A 23,282-nucleotide genomic window follows, 5' to 3' on the forward strand; every position below is an offset into this window, starting at 1 on the left:
ATATTTAGTATTATATATAGAAGACAAAATAAAGACCGCCATTATCACAACACAGCTGGGAGCTTGGCATCAAGCGTCAAAATGGGCGTCTAGGCCGCGAGCGGTAATTGTCCCGATCGTTGAAGATCGTCAAACAAAAAGCATTTTATTTACAAGTCGTGCAGATGTTCACGACGTGTACTTTGCAGTCAATTGAATGTTTAAACATTACAACATTGCTATTAACTGGTCTATACAGTGTTTGTAATGTCACTAGGGGCTGCATGAAACTGTGTTCCGCAGATGTTTTAAGCAGTGCCCGCGATCGGCGTGCCGACGCACATTGGTGTGCCGTAGGTCGGATAAAGTGAGCCGCGATAAAAATTAATAAATTATATTTTTAAATTTTACATTTATGCATATTTTGTATATGAGACACAGTAGCACGTCACGTTCGCTAGTCTTTCGAATTTAGCTTTCGCTGTGTAGCGAAATTCTACAAAAGATTTTAGTGTGCCGTAGACAAGAAAGGTTGCGTGTGGGAAACTGGTTTAAAGCATTGAGTCTTATTAGTTTGTAGATGGTTTTAATGGGATATGAACACCACATATTTCTATCTCTCTACGTTTTACGTATCGAAAGGAATCTGTTTCTAAACTAAAAAAGACATTTATGAATTAGGCCAATGGCATTATTCTGTATAAGATAACTTCAATTTTGAATGCAGGAAAACCTTTCATACAGAACATTCTGCAAGATGAAGTAGATATAAAAGCCGTATGACTTTCCACGATACAGTCGAAAATACAAGTACGTTGATGGTAGAGATATGAAGACGTAAAAAAACAAGATTCCGAAAAAAACAAGCATTTGTTTATTGTACATCAAAGAAACACACTCTTTCTTAAAGAATAAATAGTTGACTTGTATCAGTGTCTTGATTTAAATAAGTGATGGATATCTTCTAGAGAAGAATAATATGCTGAACATTGATTTGACATTGTTAATTGCTTTAGCATATGCTGTTGGTATATCAATTAAATAAATAAATAGACTCTCTGACTCTGTGTTTGGCACTAATCAGCGTAACATAACTCCTGACGATGCCCCGTGGAGGGGTGAAACACGTGTTGAGTGATTTGGCGGTGGCGGTTGTGTGATTCGCATTGTTTGCCGCATACGCATTTATCAGCGGGCTGACGGGTGGTGCATTTCATTGCACGACTACCACTGCATGTGCGGAAGTGGCTAAATATTGGTCCTTTTCTTACTTAGGATGGACTTCCGCAAGGTAATGCCTGATTCCATTAAATAAATAAACTACAAACCGTTATTTATTCATCGTGCATCGCCGATTATACAGAGAATAGAAGTGGCTTTTCATTAAAACTACTTGCGGTTACCTTCAACAATAATGTACCCTGATCCCGTTTTATAACAACTTGGAAATATATGCTAGTACAATGGAGGACATCAGTTTGTAGTACACGAGACGCGGTGGCCACATTGTTGAGTGAACGATGCTAGAAGCCGATGTTGGCAGCGCGACCTTGCTCGTAACTCACCGGTGTAGCGTGCTACGTAATGCTAGGGTGTCCACGATTTTACTTACGAAATGTAGGACATGGAGGTTTTTAACATATATTGTGTATTCTCTCCATTTTAGGTATAGGGCGACTACGACAGGACATAGGCCTCTACCATAACTTTCCAAAAGGACAGGTTCGAAACGGCCTGGGTCTGGTGGTCGTTCTACGGTGCGTTCCCAGTCCATGATTTTCACTCCATGGTCAAAGCAGCCATCTGCTCTGCGCGTTATATTATCTGCCCAATGCCACTTCAACTAACCAGTCCGCTGGACTATGTTGTTTACTTTCGTTTACCTATAATTTCATTATTTATTCGATCTTACAGAGTAATCCCGATCATAGCTCTCTCACTTTCATTTAGACTAGTTTATTTTTTTAATTTTACTTACTAAAAGAAGACAGCTGTAACATTTGTGGTGTTTGAAATGGAATCCTTTCAATTTAAAATAAGAATCCAAGTTTCAACTTTTTTCATATTCGCCGTCAGATATCACAGGATTATATAAAATGGAGACCGCTCTTTCTAACCGGGGTAGGTAGAGGGAGAGAGATATTTTTAATAAAGGACTGGCAGAGTCAATTTTGATTTTTTACCCGTTCGTTTATTAAATTCGTGACTTGGTGTCATTTTTTTTGTAAGTTTCGGTACAAATGTCAATTGATGGTCACCCCAACATGCACATAAATGCAGTAATTCAAATGAGCACGTCCGCTGGCTCTGATCACGCGATGACCGGTATGACGTCACGGGCTAGGTGGTGCCTTTTCTATTCTTGTAATCACGTCATACAATATTATAATTAGGTCATGTAGGTCGAAAAATTACTTTGTTGTATCATCGTGCTTGACAGCCTCTTGGACAAGGACAAAGCCAGTTTACCCTAATTACTATAGTATCAATGTAATTCACATACGCAAAGTATATAGGATTAAATGACTTTTGCACTACGAGACCCATATTTGAACATAAAAGAGGAAAAATTCCGTTTCGAAATCATTATTTAAGCGGTATGACGTTCACTTTTGGACATAAGCCCTATAGATTTCCAATAAGAGCCGTTTGAAGCGCCCAGTATACCGCGTCTTACGACTATCTTAGTAAAATCCTCTGTTCAACTTTAAGAGATGAGACTTAGTAAATAAAAGATATGATTTTAAAATTTTAAAAAAATTTTTACAGCAAATAGAAAAATGTAAACATAATCGTAAAAATCGAGTCTATATTCTGATAATATAGCGAACTGCTTCAGGAACGGATATGAGGGAAGGAAGATGATGCACGGGAGACGAACTTAATTTGAAGAAAGATAGAGATTGTGAAGGACGGAAGGAAATAGTATTATAAGAGATTATGGACTATGAAAAGAGAAAGTAATATAAAATAATACAATGCAGGAAGAACGAGACGATCCCAAAAAAAGAGAACCATAAAAAAATTGTGGGAGATACGTTCTAGGCATTGCTTTACTATAATACAATTTGATTAATGTTCGACTTGTTTCACTACCGCGATGTTTCATATCCTACCCATAAAAATATTTATATATATTATAAATAATCCCCATAAGATAAGTCTAAAACTTGGATTAATTTTAAATTAAAATGAATGGGACTATTAGTGATCGTACTTCAGCTTGTCGATCCCTAAAATAACATATCAACATGGTATGGTGTAACATTGAAACAAATATTTATTTCTTCGTAAAGGCTTCTCATAAACAAAGACATTACTTAACTTAGAGCTTAAACATAGACATTGATATATCGTACATTTGAATGTGTATTTATACGTGGTATCATTAATCGCATTTATATACTTTCTACGTATACTTCTATTGCTATAGTAAAAACAATATTTTTTTGATTTAACAGCCTGATTTACGAAAGTGATTTTTTTAATATTACTGTGTTTGCTTGAGGGTCTAAATGAAAAATAGTTTCTTTTTTAATTTCTTTGGAAAGAATATTATACAACAGTAAAATACGTACAGCCAATCTATAAAAAAAACTAATAGTAATGTGAACATTCGGTTTAAAAGATTGGTATCAAAATTGAAACTCTGGGCTATTAAGGGTTAAAAAAAAAACACGTCACACATACGATTAACGGTTTGAATGCGAGCGTCGGATTTCGTTCTTTTTTATGACTATTGTGATAATGGTAGTTGTAATAATTCATTTGAGAGTTTGGGGGGCGGGCGGGGAAGCGGGACAGCGGGGCGGCGTGGCGTGCGATGTGGTATCAGCGCGCCCACCGACTGACGACTACTGCAATGCGGTACTACCTGATGCCTTACGACACACACCCGTCTACCCTCTGCGATTATTTCGGATAGTTACGTGATAGGCTTTCTTTTTTTATTACATAACAGTGATCAGCTAGGTACAACATAAGAATTAAGTCAAAGATCCTCAATTAAATATAAACTAGAATTAGATAGAGCTCCCCTACAATGAAATCCTTTACTTTAGCTACAAGGGTTCCAAATGCGACCTGATCCTAAAAGAACTTACATAAGTTACTTTTACTACATCTTTATACAGGAGAGGAATTTATTCTAATTTTTCTTATCATTTAAAAAATCCTTCATAGTATAATAGGATTTATTTGTTTTTGTGTAAACGTGATTTGACATTATTTCAAACTTATAACGACCACTTCTGAACTATCTCTCTCAGGCCTTCTCTAGATTTACTCCTAAGAAGCTTTCGAATATATGCTTTGTCATTATTATAATTTAATAACACATTCGTACATCTTAAAGAGGTGAATGTATATCTTATTTGTCCGTAGAAAGATTTTAAGATTAGTAATTTTTGGTAGTATAGTAGGTAGGATCAGAAAGTAAACAATATAAAAATTATAAAGTGATCACTCTGAAATACTCTGAATACATTAATTTATTTTTTCTAATACAATGCGACTGGCTGTTACCTTCTGGTAGTACAAAATCTGCAGGGACAGATATAAAATAAATAATCTAATATATAAAATTCTCGTGTCACGGTGTTCGAACTTGAACTCCTCTGAAACGGCTTGACTGATTTTTACCAAATTTAATATGCGTATTCAGTAGGTCTGAGAATCGGCTACTATCTATTTTCTATATATGATAAAGGTTGTTTACACTTAAAAAAAAAAAAATTTTAACGAAATTTTTTGTTTTTATTTTTTTATGATACAGCATACAAGAATACATAAAACCATAAATTTTCACCCCTCTACGACCAACCCTTATTTTTTATTTGTAAATTAAAATATCAATTTTTTTTGCAAAACAACGTTTGCGGGATCAGCTAGTTTTAATATATGATTCAAATTTGGAATGATTTTTGTACTATATTATCTTTATAATGCCTGAAACCGTTCTAATTGTTAGCTAATGAAATATAAATTAACTTCTTTAAAGCTTTTACAAATATGATCAATAAACGTTCCTATTATATAAGTTTTCAGAGCAAACAATGTTTGAGCAAATTTGTATCAACGGAGTCGCGGGAATAGGCTAGTGAATGGTATCGGCTATGTTATCACCACACTGCAGTGCCGCGTGCTGGATATCGTCCATCTGTCTGTGCTAGATAAGGGAGCCACGTGCGTTCTACTGCGGCGCAGTTAGAGCATCGATTACGTTTAATATCCAGTTAAACAAAAGTAATTAGTCGGCCATGTTTATATTGTTCTACTGCATCAGACAACACGGACGCAGGCTGTTTACAACAGTTTTTATTGGGAATCTATAGTGAGGAAGCAGTAGATGTTCTACGACTAAAATGATATGATAATGATGATAATACTCTGTCTATTTAATGGAATCAGGCGTTACCTTGCGGAAGTCCAGCCTAAGTAAGAAAAGGACCAATATTTAGCCACTTCCGCACATGCAGTCGTAGTCGTGCAACAAAGTGCACCGCCCGCAGAGACACGACTCTGTGTTTGGCACTAATCGGTGTAACATAACTCCTGAAGATGCACGGTGGAGGGGTGAAACACGTGTTGAGTGGTTTGACGGTGGCAGTTGTGTAGTTCGGATTGTTTGCCGCATGCGCGTTTGTCAGCTAGCTGCGAGCGGTGCACTTTGTTGCACTACTACCACTGCATGTGCGGAAATGGCTAAACATTGGTCCTTTTCTTACTTAATACTCTGTCTCTTTCAAATTGAAAAGTGCAGTTGAAATAGCACTATATTAACTTTGCCAGGCTAATATCTTTGAGGCCCATGCCTTGCAGTAAACGTCTAATGAATCTGCCAAATAGACTTGACGTTGCACCTACTTCAGATTTCTTCAGAATTCCTTAGGTAGTGTCAGGTCAACATCGAGCGAGGACTGCCAAAACTTTATTTCACGTTTTTTGATCATCACCGAACGTAACCTATATCACATCTCATCACCTATATACTTCGAAAAATATGAAGTAACTTTTATCCCCATTTCTTATAACCCCACCCACCTGCTTGTCTCTATCCTGCGGCATCTTGGTGTCGACGCCTTCTGGGAATGGTTTCACGAGCTCCGGCTTTTCTTTGATTTTCTCCATGATGAAGTCCAGCACCATCATGATGCCGTCCACCGAGCCGGTGATCAGGCACGCGCGCTCCGTTGTACCTGAAACAATGGATAATTTACTTTAAAATAATAATAATAATCTTTTTTTCAATGACAAAAGAGAAACTTTCGGTCCCAAAGGCATTCGGTTACATAAGCGATATGGTCCGACAACTGTATCCACAGACGAGTAATTCTTAATTTTATATATAGCTACGTCGGTGACCTCCGGTTCTACTGCGGATCTCTTGCTTGTTCCTCTTCTTCTTTTCAGGTGATGGATGCCAACTTCAAGGCACATGTCTCCTCCAAAGATCTCTACGATCATCCTGCGCTGCCGGCTAAAGCGCCTCCACCTTAAGGGTGTCTACACATGCCGCGTCAACCATACATTTTCTCGTTACGTTCACTTTTGTTCAATGATCGGAGGTTAAGACGTATGGCATCGATACGTAATTACGTTATGAACGTGTCTCGCGTTCGCACGAAGCGTTTCGCATTTAGCTATTAGTGATATATAATAATAGTTTTAATGCGAAGCGAGCGGCGTCGAGTGATGAGTAAATAGGTTATTATGCAAGCGAGTTATTAATGAAAATTTAATATCAGGTGAGATCGCCCGATCGAGTCTCTAGAATAAATATTTGCCGTGGAAATGCGTTCGGAGAAAAGCCGAGCGGAAAGCTCTGTTTGATGACTCGAGTGCAAATAGATTAAGCGGTGAGGCTTATGTTCAGGCATAGTCAACATCAATTGTTTTAGACATACCGGATTACTTTAAAGTTTATTTTTACTCTTATTACATTTTTTTTAATTTTAAGTACCAACTATATTACATCAGTATATTTTATTTGATAGCACTAATATGTTTTCACATAGTTAAAAAATACGTACGTGATGTGTTCAGTTAGAACAACAGCAAATTCAAACCGAAACATTCTTTGTGGAGTATTGGACTCTGTGTTTGGCACTAATCGGTGTAACATAACTCTTGAAGATGCCCCGTGGAGGGGTGAAACACGTGTTGAGTAATTTGGCGGTGACGGTTGTGTGATTCGCATTGTTTGCCGCATACGCATTTATCAGCGGGCTGGCGGGCGGTGCACTTTGTTGCACGACTACCACTGTATGTGCGGAAGTGGCTAAATTTTGGTCCTTTTCTTACTTAGGATGGACTTCCGCAAGGTAACGCCTGATTCCATTAAATATTGAGTATTGCTTTAATATTCAGCCCACACTCACCTCACAGCTGAACATAAATATTCCCCAATATCCTCCTCTACTAACTCATCTATTAACTTTTGATTATCAAACATGACATGTCTCTAAATCATTTGTATAAATCTGATTTTTTAATAAAGTGCCTCAAAACATTTTTGGACCAGCATTAATAAAATGAATTCACGGAAAAAGCGTATTATTCTCAATAAACGAATATTTAAATGACAAAAATCCTGATTTGGATTTCATTCAGGCCTGATAAAGTTATACATTTTATCAGGTATAGCCTATATATGTATAAATTTGTATAATTAAACTTTATTAAAAGATGTGTTATTATGGAGTTTCCTCTTGCTTCTTTTCAACAATTATAATACATCAAGTATATAGTCAAAAATAAAATAGATTAAAGATAAATAAATAATAAGTTGACGATCAATAAGAGTTTTGCTAAAATTTCCTATGTTCTATAAACGTATTGTATCTTTTATATTTTGAAGAAACTAATTTGAAAAATATAATTTAGACAGATGTATCTAGAGAATCAATTTCAAACAAATTTCAAAAAAGAAGTTCTTGTGTATGATATTTTTATCTTAGGATGCGGTTGTTGGTCTGTGATCTTTAGCGAAGAACGTAATATGAAAGTAATAGACCCTAAAAAAGTATCTGTTCTAAGCGCTATATGACCCTACCTTCATTTCCTGCTTCTATCGTATCGACTGGCCTTAACAAGATCTCTTATCTACCCTGTGAGTCTTAATTAATACTACGTTAGCGAAATATATTTTCGCAGTTTATTTCATAACATATAATTTTTAATCGAATCATTAAAGTTGACTTTCACTAACTCTTTAACTTTTCGCGCATGAGTTCGTCTAAAAACATTTCTAAACGAGATCGCGCATTCCGCCGTCATTCGCAAAAGGCGCCTTTCAAAACCGTTTCAAGATTACTTTAACGTGGTTCCTAATGAACGCCCCGGTCGAACTCCGCCCCGGTGGACGGAGGCGGCGCAGTTAAGCGCGCCAGGTGTAATGACTTCGGAAGCGACGCCCGTGTGAACTTACGTGCAAGAGCGGGTTAAGGGTTGCCACTTTTAATTATATCGAGCTTTTGAAATTTATTCAGGTCATTACTTATATTTGGTGCCGTGGAAGTGTATGAGTTTACTTAATTATGATCCGCTTACAGCTATAGAAATTTGGTACAGGTATAGAAAAATAAAATATATGTATACATATATATAATTGAATGTTTGTCTATATGTCCTTTATAGAATAGTAACCTATGCATTTGATCGTGCGAATAGCAAAGTTGTTATTGTGAATGAACCCACGAAGGTTTCTAAGTTAGTACGACCAATTTTAGACAGATGGCGTTACTGTCTTCTTCAAATTTATTTCAGTTGGCGTAGCAACGCATGTAGGGCAACTGCTAGTAAACAATAAAATGCTTAATTTTAGGGCAACTGCTAGTAAACAATAAAATGCTTAATTTTAGGGCAACTGCTAGTAAACAATAAAATGCTTAATTTTAACTTTTGATTTTGAATAATCGCGTATTGCAATTTGATATTCATTAGCCTTAAATTACTACAATAAAAAAAGAAAATGCATTATACCTAACCTTAGCATGAAGCTTTGTAACTTTTTTTTTTTTAGTAACATTACTGAAATTTATTTTTGTAAAAATGTTATTTATGTATGTTTTTATTATATACACCCTAAACTGCTTCATGTCTCTCATCTCCATCTAAAGCATGCCTAGTAGAAATCGCCTTGGGCGATAACACCACCGCCTTTGAAACTGTACTTACATTGCTCCTTCTTTTATTATACATATTATTTTGCTACATTTCATTTATGCTTTTATTTATTTACATAAAGTTTTGGTGTACAATAAATAAAACATACTACACTATATTAGCCACACAGCCTACACAATGCTATACTACTCTGTCCTTCAAGTTAAAATCAGTCTCCAAGGGTTCGAAACGCACCATAATTTTAGAGAAACTTACAAATTCAGGTGTATTTGGTGACGACTTTTAAAACACCCTTGATGCAGTAGTTAGTGTATTTCATTGTCAAGCTTTATTAAAACTTAAAAATTTAATAAAAATGATTTTGTTATCACCCCTGCCGTTATATGCAATTAACTATATATTTCAAATTAGAATGATCTAATGATCTAATAAAAGAACTTTTATTTCGGAGGTCTTTGTGTCCGCTTAAATGATCTATAAGTTCGTCGTTCAGCCTTTTTTTTATCTGACATACTTTCCTATATTATATATAAATATCTATATCTATATATATACATATATATATACGTATATATATAATATAAGAAAGCAAAGGAAGCCTTCGTGTTAATTACCGTAAATGGTTTATGCTAAGCACTTTCCGTGCATTGCCTATTCAAGCCGACGGAATCTATAACAAACAAAGTACATGCAGACCGGAAATTATATATTTTTTAACCAAGACAGTAGTGTCTGATCTCTTTCTGTTTCTAATAAAGGTAAGTCTATTGAATTCCGATCATTGTAACTTCTCACTGCCGAGCGTGTTCATCTAATGAGTATTTAATATCGAAGCAATTAAAGTGATCAAGTTGTTGTGAAAAACAGACTCGCTAGGATTGTGCGCACACATGTTAAACGACGTATGTATATTATTTTATCTTTTTATATTCATAAAGATATACAGCGTAATATATGCGATCTTAATCAAATACAACAAACGTAATTACAAGAGCTAAATGTCATAACATGTATGTACATATATATATATATATATATACATACATGTTATGACTTATATATATATATATATATATATAACCACAGCATGCAGTTATGAACATATAAAATCAATCAACCGATTAATGAAATCTATACGAATAAATAAAATTGGAGTATGTTTGTAACATTGAAATAACCGCATGTAGTAAAAATAACATTTTTCAAAATTTTTGTCCTGTCTATGAGTTTGTTCCAGCTAATCTCTAAAATAGCTAGACCTTTTTTGACGGGACTTACACTGGCTGGTGTAATAAGAAGTAATTTGGACTACTTTCATTTTTGAAAAATTTATTAGGTTTTTTTTTATTTAAAAATACGTAGATTACATACGTTACCTAAAATTTCAGAAAGGCTAAGGTGGGGCATGGCACATAATTGGTTAAAAGATCTTAGTCTAAAACATCATCCTCTTTTAAAAAAAGCATTACTGAGGTTAATTCTACATTATTATACAAATATACGAATTATGGGTTTGGACGATGCCGATAGATGGCGCTAGCTGTTTCCTCTCACTATAAAAGGGGCATCGCGCGGTTGAATCTACATTAACAAAGAAAAACGACAACGTCACTTCAAATATATATATATATATATATATATATATATATATATATATATATATGTGACATTTTCTAATACTTATAACATCAAGATTCGCAGGTATACTGGGTTGAAAGTACTAGAGAGCAGAGGGACTTTTGTGCATATTTTAAAACAAACAAGTTATCTCGGAGGGCTAGATTTAGGTCATTAAATCATTTATATAATAGGATTTGTAAGCCGCTAATTCAGGTCTCTTGAAGAGGACAGACCTATAAAGTAATTTGACGAAGGTTCCTCGAAGAAGGAGACAGGCTTCAGCTATTATTGGACATAGGTTCCGCAGTCAGACATCGTGGATCAGCTGAGGGTACCAGCTCGATCTTTGCTCTATTTTAATTTGTGTCAAAACTAAATAGTACTAAATTGAAGTTGTTACTGTGTATAATAGGACAAAGGAGGCATATCCTTGAAATTGTAACGAGCGTACCAATTAAACCTGTCCAGAACAAAACACTATGTCATTGCGATATTATGCAACTCCGTGCATGCGTCCGACCGGTCATGCGACCGCGCGACCTTGAGGATGAGACGATGGAAGCGAATTTGAAACTACAAACCATCATAATAACGATCATTTTCGTTTGGAGGTCAATAACATCTGGTAAGCGGCCAATGCAACGGTGATTAAGAGCAGTGGGCCAAAAAACCGCACCTAGTTATTGTTTTGGCAAAAAGTTCGATCTGTCCGTCTGTTTGATTCAAACATTTTCAAATAAAGCGTTCGACGCTTGGTTACGCTTCATCGGTTTCACACCTGTGTACGAGAATTTAAAAGAGGATAAAAATAGCGATAAATAGCATGCTGTCCCTTTTTTTGTCGATTACAGACCTGTTTAGCTTCCTAAATTACGCAGTCGCTTATCTATAAAAAAAACAACACGGAATGTATTCGTTTCGACGGCGGGTCTGTATAATTAATCAGTCAATTAAAAATAAAAACTCTACAATTTACTTTTTGCCTAAATTTCAAGATACCTACTGATATTTTGTGGGTTCATTTACGAACATGTCTAAATACAATTTAAATATTGGATATTTAAATATTGGACTATATTTTCATTTTTCGTGTTTGGCGAATCGAATTACAGATATAATAATATTTATGGCTATATTTTAGCGGTGGAATAAAATCTCAACTTTTGCTACAACATAAGCTGACTACTTGTTTGCTGACAAAATTTGTATCTTGTGATTAAATTTGTATTATAGTTTTAAAATTGTATCTACGAAGTGTTGTTTTTGAATTTCCTGTTTCGTTGAAATGAAGGTAAATCCCCGCTATTAGCTTTAAAAGCTTCACTTTACGGATGTACTGTGGCGGAACGTTAGCCGCTAACTAGATTACTTTATATATATAACATAGTTATGTTGAGGGCCTTTCGGAAACTTGTATCTCAAGCCGTTATATAGTATCATGGGAAGGCTGGCCTATTCTTAGATAGTTTGGGGGACGCCCTGGAGTGATTAAGCCGAAGTTATAGCACGTTTAGTCTTTCGACTCCCGGTCGCCCAAAAGGTCCACAGACCTGGTCAGCTTTTATTCTTCTTTTCAGCTGATGGATGCTCACTGGAAGGGATAGGCCTCCCCTAAAGATCGCCACGATGAGTGATCCTGCGTTTCCTGCGTCCTTTACCATGTATGTCGTCGGTCCACAAGTGGGGTGCCTATCCACACCGCGTCTACTGGCTTGTGATCGGCACCCGAGAACCTTCGGCCCCAACGGTCATTGCACGAGCGATGGCCGCTCACTACCACTCCCAACTGGCAATTATTCGAGCTACGTCGGTAATCTAAGTTCTTTTATTGGTGGTATTACAGCACAAGCGCTGAGTTGCATATTGGTTTGGAATTTGCAGCCGTCCAGCTTCTAGCTTATTGGCGGATATATCCTTTATACATGGCGTTTGAAGGTTCCGGAGCAGAGATCACGGATTGGCAAGAGTAGCGTAAGACGACCACCTACAAGGCGGATAGACGAACTTGTAAATGTCACCGGAGTGAGGTAGGATTAAGCCCGCTTCAAATCGGTCTTATTGGAAAGACCTGTTTAAATAGTGGATGTCCAAAGGCTGAAATGGTGATGACTATTCTGTGACTTTATACGTGTTTAGTAGCATATTCATATAGAGTATGGATGCTCAGACTTCGGCCCGCCGGTCGAATACTGGTGGCCCGCCGACAGCAAAAATAATACTTTCGTACACTCAAAAAATATTGAATTTTATTCCAGAATAAAACCAAAAAAATTCACCACATTACCTATACTTCTGGCGGCCGGCCCGCCATCTGTTCATAATTTGCCCGAGTGGCCCCTAGTCTTAATAAGTCTGTGCAACCATGATATAGAGGGAGTATAGAGTGGCAAGTGCGATCCAAGTTTGATGTTTCTATGTTTATATGTACCGTATGTATTATATATATTTAATGTATTACTTTGCTATAAGCTATGTATGATAGTATATATGTATGTTTTGTCTATTTAGAAACGTTAACTACCCGCTATTTATACTTCCACTGTTTCCATGCTATGGTTGTCTGGATAAAATTGCCTCGTGTGATAAGACCCGCCCATTGTACTTTTTTCTTTACTATTATGCAACTATGTATATTTTTCTAGCGTGTATAATAATGAATATTAATAATAATAAAGTTCTGAACTTCATCTCGATCTATTATGAGATTAAAAGAAGTAAATAGGTAATGTTGTTACAAGACTTTATATGTATGTATATGCTGTGGGTCGATGCAGCGAAGCACTTGTCAATGGCACGGCCGGCGTATGTAGCACATGGCGGGCGCAAGGTTGCCGCAACAAAGGGATTATCGTCGTTATCCAATTACACGTGAGCGTCAGACTGCCCCGCGCCACGCCGACGCTTGTGCGTGACACTCTATACGAAATGTCTCCTACTATTTAGCCTATTATAAATTTAAAACGACGTAAATCTAAAATATGGTCTATGCCTGGAACAGAAATGAGGTCTAGCGAGAATTTAGGTCACCGACGTTTCAGTAAGCGGAGCACATCGCACCCGTGTGGTGGACATTATGTGAACCAGCGAAGGTTGGGAATATCGGTCATTGTGGCTATCTCTGTGGAGGCCCAGTAGTGAGTGTATATTGGCTGACATATAGACACGCTGATGATATAGAGAATCGCGACGTTTCATTGCGGTTTAAGTTATTTGTTGCATAATTTTTTAATCTGTGGTTGTAAATTATGATTCGACCGGAAACGCTGTACCGCTACGTATGTCCTTTTTTTCTATATCTTTTTTAGTCATTAATCATTTACAAAATAAAATCACAAACTTCATAAAATGAAAACCTACACTAAAATTATCTTTATTTACTAGTCCTTCATAACATTTTCATAGATTCATTGCTATTCATAAATAAGTTGTAGTTTTGTCTTCTAATAAAAAATGTAAAAATCATATATAGTAAATTTTCACTTTCATTGCAGCGTCATAAACGGGAGAAAGTGTGGACATGTACCCATCTACAAGCGGAAAAATATGCCTATATATATATATATATATATATATATATATATATATATATATATATATGTTTAACTGTAACAAAAGTCGAAGTCAGTTATATTTAATATTATGTATTATACCGTATTATAATAATATATATTATACACACATGCATGTATGTTTTATCTACATGTACACGCCAACATACTGTGTGAATAATGCAACTATGTATATATTTTTGGTGTGTACAATAAAGAATATTAACCAAAGTATAAAATCTCGGTTATAGATTGCTTGAATCTTTTTTTATTACTTTATTAATGTTTAGATATAAGCTGCCATAATTATAACTAGGGCTGTGTACAATAGACAAATTTATTTTATAATTTTTAGTTAGCGCGCCTACTCCTGACCCAGAGGGCGACCGAAAACTAGATGAATGGATGTGGTCCAAGAAGATATGCGATTCTGCAATGTTTCCGAAAACGAAACGATGAATAGAGCGAAATGGAAGCGGAAAACTAAGACGGTAAACCCCAACTGCAGAAGAGACCATTAAATGTTAAGGAGTGAGAGAGAGAGAGAGAGGTTAGCGCGCCTATTTTTTCTGAATAAATAAATAAATAAATGTACTCAATGTGTGCGTACATCTATATACGTGTACAACTGTATGTCGTTACGTAAATCAATTCGGCATTGACTCCTAAACGGCCGACTCGTATCATTTGTGCCGGGCGCTGCATCGCGCACACGTTTAGTTTTATTTTTAATTGCGCGCGACAAATGCGATGCACTCGTAATGCCGGCAGCCAATTGTTTGCCGCGGGAGTTCATTGTTGTTCAAGTTTATATATAAATAATTTCATTTTATCGTATCAACGATTTAGCTCGGAGTCGAAAGATTCTCTAGTGGTAACACCAGCTAGGTGGTTATTTGATATACTTAAGATCGCTGCAAGTATCTGGATGCTAGCAGCGCAAGATATGTCGACGTGGTGATCTCTGTGGAGACCTGTTCCTTTACAATGGACGTAATCTCTCGCACGATATGATGATGATATTGTTTGATTGACGCAGACTTTCTTTCGAGTGATGGTAGTGGAGTTTGAAATTTGTGTCATTGTTAAATTTAATCGTATAAAAAAAATAGTTAAATTTGAATTTCGAATAATAGAATTATGGCGTGTGGAGATGCAGCCAACGATTCGGTTTTAACGCGAGGAGAGGCAATGGAAGTTGGCCATTCAGCCGCGCGTTCCGTTATACTCTTCGTGTCAGCTGAGACAATGTCGCATTGTCATCTGTCGTGCCGCCCCGCCTCGCCGCCTCACCGCCGACCCCCTTGTCCGAGTTGCCTTGAATCTTGATTATATTTACATAGAAATAGACGAGTGTGATCTAGTTCTATTTAATATTCCAATGCGCGATGCATCGCTGCCATGTCGGCATCCATTCCGACATTGCATTACGTTCTTCATTTCCCGGTCATGTATATATTTATTGATATGCAGTATTAGGATCTAGTTCTACCTTACATTTGATCTAATTAAAACAAAGTAGTAGTCAAATCCTAACTTTTAACTAACAAATGTGCTCTAGATTTACGCCTTTAAAGCTTTTTTACACCTATTTGGGAATAAACTCCGTATAAAGTGATCATTATGGAATGTGTAACATTATTTTTTGCTATAGGAATGCGACAGACTAATCTCTTCTGGCAGAACAGTTTGCAGAGACAGACAATAGTTAATTTTAATATGTTGTAATCTGAATTTTAAAAACGTTTTTTCTTACTATATTAACATTACGTTGTCATTTCTGAAACCATCTATGCTTAGAGCGGGTGAAACATAAATTAATTAACGGCAAATGAGATACATATAATAGATTTACCCCTAAAACTTTTACACCTATGACTAATCAACCTATATAAGTATGTAGTGCTTATTGAAATAAGAAAAGGACCAATATTTAGCCACTTCCGCACATGCAGTGGTAGTCGTGCAACAAAGTGCACCGCCCACCAGCCCGCTGATAAATGCGTATGCGGCAAACAATGCGAATCATACAACCGCCACCGCCAAATTACTCAACACGTGTTTCACCCTTCCACGGGGCATCTTCAGGAGTTATGTTACACCGATTAGTGCCGAACACAGAGTTAAACTCTGTGTGTTTGGCATGTACGGAAGTAGCTAAATATTGGTCCTTTTCTTACTTACAATGGACTTTTGCAACGTAACGCCTGATTCTATTAAAAAAATGCTTATTGAAATGTTTGTTTACTACATAATAATATGATGAACTTTGTTGATAGCTAGGCGAAATGTTTTCTCATAACGCCATTATTACCTAGGGTACACTGCATGTGCGGAAGTGGCTAAATATCGGTCCTTTTCTTACTTAGGATGGACTTCCGCAAGGTAACGCCTGATTCCATTAAATACCTAAGGTAACTTCTTTGGGAACCCATGACATAAATCATATAAATAATATATAATAAATAAATATATAAAGTAAGAAAAAATTACGTATGATCTCTAATTAAAAGGAAATTTACAACAATTTGAGTGTGATTAACCCTTAAATGCATGACATTAAAAATATATATCTCGCAGATAAATACACCACAATGCAGGGAAGAATAGAAAAAAAATGTATTTTTTTTAATACTTATTTATTTAAAAACCTTATGTTGCAAACATACAACACTATGCATTTACTTTTTAGAACGAGTTCTCATTTTAGGTTTATGTGGTATGTTATAGTTTTTAATCATTATGCATTAAGGGATTAATGTATTGCAATTATGAGCTTTAATAACCAGCGTGTCACAGTCGACAGCAGCGACCGCACAGACGTGCGAGATTGAATGAACGCCGATGCCCGCATCGAGCTGCACCGGCAGCCGCAGCCACTCTGCAACACCTGCATCATTATCACGAGCACCCTACTCTACGAGTGCCGAGATTTCGGTCGCCTCTACACGTTACCCCACTGTTATACTGCTTTAAAACTCTAATGTATTTTATTGAGTTAATATAATTTTAAAACTAATACAATTAAGATGAAGCTTTTTAGTTATAAACGCTGTACTCATCATTCTGTAATTTTTTTAATTGAATTCTAAATTCAAATTTTTAATTATATCAATTTTTATTGTTATTAAATCACATTCTTATCGCTTTTCAGTAGGTAGATTGATAACATATTTAAGGTCGCAGGAAGTAGCGGGAAGTCGTGGGAAGTAGCGAAAAGTCGCTAGATGCGGACAGCACAGAACCCGTCATCGTGGCGATGTTTAAGGTAGGCCTATGCCTTGCGGTGAAATAGTTCCACCACTAGTTCAGAGCGCTCTAGCCTTTTTTTCTTCGCTATTCTTGCTAGTTTTAATTTTGTTCCAACTCAGTTGTCAACTCACACATTACAGCACATTTTGGGTCTATTGTGAAACCGCCATCGCAATATACACGTTTTCTTTACTCTGCCTTCTTGTGTTTTATTTATTATCTATTACTAATTATTGGTTTTTGTAGATATTAATTTTAGTTTAATAAAAATAGATCTAAAATCAATTTCGCAAGTCTATGGTTGCGATCGTTGTCCTCACATTATTTCAGTCGTAGAATGTACACGACTGAAGATAAACAGTCCTAGAAGATTGCTAAGACCGGTTAGATGAGGCCTGCAATATATTCCTATGTTATTGTATATTACTATAGAAAGATAATTGAGAAACAATATACGTCACATAGTCCCTCTCTAAAGATATAAATGGTGGATATGCTATAATAGCCACAAATCGGGGTAGCGATCGCAGTATGGTATCATAATTAAGAAAAGGACCAATATTAAGCCACTTCCGCACATGCAGTGGTAGTCGTGCAACAAAGTGCACCGGCCGCCAGCCCGCTGATAAATGCGTATGCGGCAAACAATGCGAATTATACAACCGCCACCGCCAAATTACTCAACACGTGTTTCACCCTTCCACGGGGCATCTTCAGGAGTTATGTTACACCAATTAGTGCCAAATACAGAGTCACTAAAATATAATAATAATATTGGTCCTTTTCTTACTTAGGATGGACTTCCGCAAGGTAACGCCTGATTTCATTAAATAAGTATGGTATCATGTTTGTGAGCAGCAATAATCCTATATAATTAATACACATTGTATACTGGGAATCAAATCCAAGGACTACGATCTAAAGTCTCAATCATCTACCGCTGGGCTATCACTTTCTCGCAAGCAACATTATTGTATTCTTATTACCCCTACCATCGGACATACCGTCTCTTCGCTTCGTTATAAAATTATCATTTAAACGAGAAATAAGCGAAGCGACTAACGGAAAAGTCGTTAATTGGATTTAGAGTTTCAAAACTCTCAAATGCCGTTCAAACTTTTGACGAGCCACTCAATTTTACCGGCGATTGCGCAATTCCATCGGTCAATTTTTTTTATAAACCTAACCTAACTAATTTTATGGACGATACTTAAAGGTTATGTTATAACAATTGTATTGTACTTGCATTATACGAATACTAAATATGTGGATGACGTCTTAACCTTTAATAACCTAGTTTCAATTTTGATACCAATCTTTTAAACCGAATGTATTCATCACATTACTATTAGTTTTTTTATAGGTTGGCTGTACGTAATTTACTGTTGTATAATATTCTTTCCAACGAAATAAAAAAAAAATCTATTTTTCCCTTCATCTAGACCCTCAAGCAAACACAGTAATATTAAAAAAAGATCACTTTCGTAAATCACACTACTAAGGGTTAAGAAATATATAAGGAGATTGGTTACAGGTGTAAAAGCTATAAAGAGGCGAAAGTTTAGCTTATTTCTTATCAATTAATGTACGGTATACCCATTGACTTATGCTAGCCCACAGCTATGTAGTGGGTAGGTCAGTGGGTTCGATTCCGTGAAATACTGTCGTATATAATTCATACTTTGCATTAATCATATAGGATTGGCACTGCTAATAAACAAGTTTTTAGAGGATAAACAACGGCCTACGTACCATAATATCTTTATTGATTGATTATGCTATACCTCCAATAAATAAATGTATACCGATCTTTGGGGAAAGCATTGCAGCTTTTCGTGCCATCCTCCCATCATGCCATCATTTTTAAGCCAACATACATGTAACATACATATTTTTTGTAAAACGAAAGATATTGTGAAGGACAAAAGTAAAGAATGAAAGATATTGTGACGCGTGAAAGAGAGTGATAAATAAAGAAAAGACTGAAAAAAAAAATTATTATAAAGTCCCTGATCCCAAAAAATTAGGGGCCAAGAGGCCCCCCATAGCGGGGGCCATAGAAAAAAAACATGCATATTTTTGATATTAAAGCATGAGGATTAGACTTGTGTCGAGTCCATTTTCGAATTGCCCACTTTAACAATCTAATTGCTCCCCTCTCCCTGTAGGGCGTAGGACCCACGTTGGAAAACAATCGTGTACTACTAAAAATAATTATTTTCTGATTGTACTATCATTTCAGCTGTTGAAAATAGTCCTTAATGTAGTATAAAACAGTGTCATTATTTATATTTTAAAGGTCATCATGGCTGTACAACCTTACTAATTACATCTTTGTATATTTATTTTAACATATATATGTTGTGTTATAGATATAAAGGTTGGGGTAAAATGTATAGTTCACCCTATCCAAAAATCAACGTTTTCAGTGAAATTTAATATCGTAACGTGATAATATAGTTAGATTTTTTTTTTAATTTTTGAGTGACTACGTATTAAAGTTAATATATGTTTTTTATCTGACTGCAGATTTTATACAGACACAATTTATTGGCCCTTCGCATTCTAATGGTTTCAGATCAATTTATACGGGGATAATTCGTAATAAGTAATTAATAGCTTTAAAGTTTCTGACAAACGCAATATACCTATATAGTGTTAGTCAGAATCCAATCACCTTGTAATATATTCGTGGTATATTTAAAAAGAAAAACATAAAAATAAACATTTATTTCGACACGATATTTAAAGTCACGTCTAAATGATACTTTAGTAAATGCAACTAGCGCCATCTGTCGTCTGAAGCTTTAAAACCGGATGCAAAACATCGCAAACTCACGACTACCGTCATAAAGGCGTGAAGCGTTTCAGCGACTGACAGAATGCGCCCACGTGTGCAGACACAACAATGTTGCTCTATGAAAAAAGAAAACCCGTTTCTAGTCCGTGTGATGTCAAGACGTGTGTTTTGTTATTTTTGGGTCAAGGACGTCAGCGGCGCGCCTATTACGGCGAAGATATATTTTGAAATTTTAGCCGGCACTAGGGTGTCCAAGTCGTTAATGACATTTTAACATAAATACTGTTATTAATATAAAATTCTAATAAATAAATATATATATATATATATATATATATATATATATATATATATATATATATATATATATATACTAAAAGTGCGAAATGAAATATGTAAATTTATATAGAGAACAAAAAAAGTACTTGCAGTTACTTTATCATCTTTGATGCTGTAGTTATATCATTTAATTTCTTACGAGTGACAATGACGTCACTTCCATCATCACATTCATCACTGTGCTCATCATAATTGTCATAATTGTCGGTTTAACGTTTTTGTAATACGGAATTCCTGCGCAATATTTAAAAGACAAATGTAGTCACCTTGAGACTAAAAATGGTCTGTCGCATTAGACGGGTGATTACTAATGCAATCCGGTTTGAGGGCGTCGTAGCGCACGCCATTCGCTATATTAGCGTTTTTGCTAAAATTAAAATTCTGAGTATGATCTCTAATATAGCTTCATATTATTATAATATAAAAGACATCGAAACATTCATGAGTAGGTAGCGAGACCATAGGATTATTAAGAGAGCACCTAGGTCAGTGATTCCCAAAGTGGTCTATATTGACCCCTAGGGGTCTATGACAACCTGCAAGGGGTCTAAAAAAAATTTAGGGGCTCATGAAATGAATGGGGGTTCACAGACTGGACATCATTAGCCGAGGAGAATTAAGATTAACCCTTACAAAATTAACGCCAAATGTTGATAATTTATTATTAAAGCATCTGGTTCATCTTTCTCACTAAAAATATTGACTTATTGCTTATGTTATTTTATTTATAGTTTATTTTATGTTTATTTAATGTTACGTATATTTTAAATAACAGATACAAAATTTTATTTTGAGTAGTATTAATTTAAATTCAATTAATAAATGTATAAATTAACAAGTGTTTTTACTTTAAGTTTTTAACACTAAACTTCACTACAGTTAGAAATTTAAAGGAAATCAATATCAGGTAAGTAAGGGGTTTACCCAACATTGAAAAACATGGCAACGGGTGTACGACACAAAAAAGTTTGGGGAACTCTGATTTAGGTATTTCTTGATTTATTTGTGTTATTATCACACTACCTATGTGACGTTTTGTCAGACGTGCGACAGAGATAACGCTCTACAAAGCCGTAAGTAGAGGATTGTCTCTTTCCAAAGGTCGATGTGCAATATTTATATACTTCTAGACTTGTGATTGCGATTTTTGGTTGAACATTGTTTCCATAGTTTTAAACCTGTATAAATATGGGCTAAGCTTGATGATAATACACACTTTAACTTAAGGACTTCTTGTTGCTATTAACTCCAAATACTACACGCACAAGCCTATCCACAAGCCTATGGGTAAAATAAAAACAGATATGTACTACTATTAATCAAATTATCATGGCAACCCTAGTCAGAATATTTTCACTAATGAAAGACGATTTTTCATATCACCTGGCATGGAACGACGCTTGTTCGCGTGTGACAGTTGTTGTGAAACCGCTGTAACCGTGTAAAAACAGAAACGCGTACTTTGAATTGATCCAAATGTGTATAGATATAGAGTTTAAAATCCTCTGTTTGTACGTTGTTCGTTGTTATGCTAATAAATGTATTGACGAATACAATTGCGTTCGGTTCAATCTAGCATCACCTTACATTTGCACAGCATGCAAAGTAATCACGACAATAAACGAAGGCTATAACATTTGCATGCGCCACAATAGATTCACGTAAACTGCATAAAACTGATATTTAAAGAAAATTGTTAATAAAGATACGTATAATGCAGTGAGTTGAGGATGGATGTATGGCGAATAGAACGGAAGAGAAAGACTGAAAAAATTGTGCAATGAAACAAGAGAAAGATAATAAAAAAAATGAACGACCCTGTCCTTCCCAAAGAAAGGAGTATAAGAGGCCCCCAATAGCGGAGGTAAATAAAAAAAATATTCACGTATGTAACTTGAAGCCACAATTAACACCTTCTGTTTAAATTTTCATTGTTCAATAAAGAAAGACTTCCTTATAAATCCATATACAGGATGATTACTTATATGTATATTTACATTAAAGTTTTTGTTTTAAAGTTGTGAATATAAAGCTAATTTGCTGACAATCTGACAATCATACCCTATCTAATTGTACTGGTTGATTAGTTATAGAAAGAATTTTGAAGATGTAAAAGTAGATGTCATTTGTCAGGAAAAAGCTTTTACATCCATTTCTCATGAATTGATCGCTCTGAAATATGTTACATTAATTTATGTTCTCTATTTATATGCGACTGGTTAATAACTTGTCGCAGTAAATCTGCAGCTCTCTTTTTTTAACTATATTATCATTGCGATATTTATTATTTCTGAAACCATAAGTTTTTAATAGGGTATGGAATACACCTAATGACAGCAATAGAGCAATACGCCTATGATAATATTTTAATTGTAATGATTTATGATACAAGGTATAATTTGTATAAAATTGTATATATTATCTTTTAGATTAGATCAGTAAAATTTTATAGGTATTGGATTTGCTGAAGCCCTGTAATTTGTATATAATCGGTACAGCTACGCAAATTATGAAAATATAAACTTTATTTAGATACCGCGTAGATGTGAGAAGTGGAGCAACGCTAGCACGGGGCGGGGCGCGTGACCGGGGCACGCCGGGGCACGCCGGGACACGCG

The 23,282-nt window shown here is 35.6% G+C and overlaps 1 protein-coding gene across 3 annotated transcripts in view; it reads right to left on the reverse strand.

Moving 5' to 3' along the window:
• The window catches only part of ps (RNA-binding protein Nova-1-like protein passilla), a 99,847-nt gene that overhangs the window by 14,893 nt on the left and 61,672 nt on the right, over positions 1 to 23,282 (reverse strand). For all 3 annotated transcript variants that reach the window (XM_068763189.1, XM_068763188.1, XM_068763187.1), the window contains one exon: positions 6,022 to 6,176. In XM_068763189.1, the coding sequence (XP_068619290.1) occupies positions 6,022 to 6,176 (155 nt within the window). The remainder of the gene's footprint in view (positions 1 to 6,021; positions 6,177 to 23,282) is intronic.

Source organism: Battus philenor, unplaced genomic scaffold (genome assembly GCF_028537555.1).
Source record: "Battus philenor isolate CCGP_79_NKW_IND1 unplaced genomic scaffold, ilBatPhil1.0.hap1 SCAF_17, whole genome shotgun sequence".
Lineage (NCBI taxonomy): Eukaryota > Metazoa > Arthropoda > Insecta > Lepidoptera > Papilionidae > Battus > Battus philenor.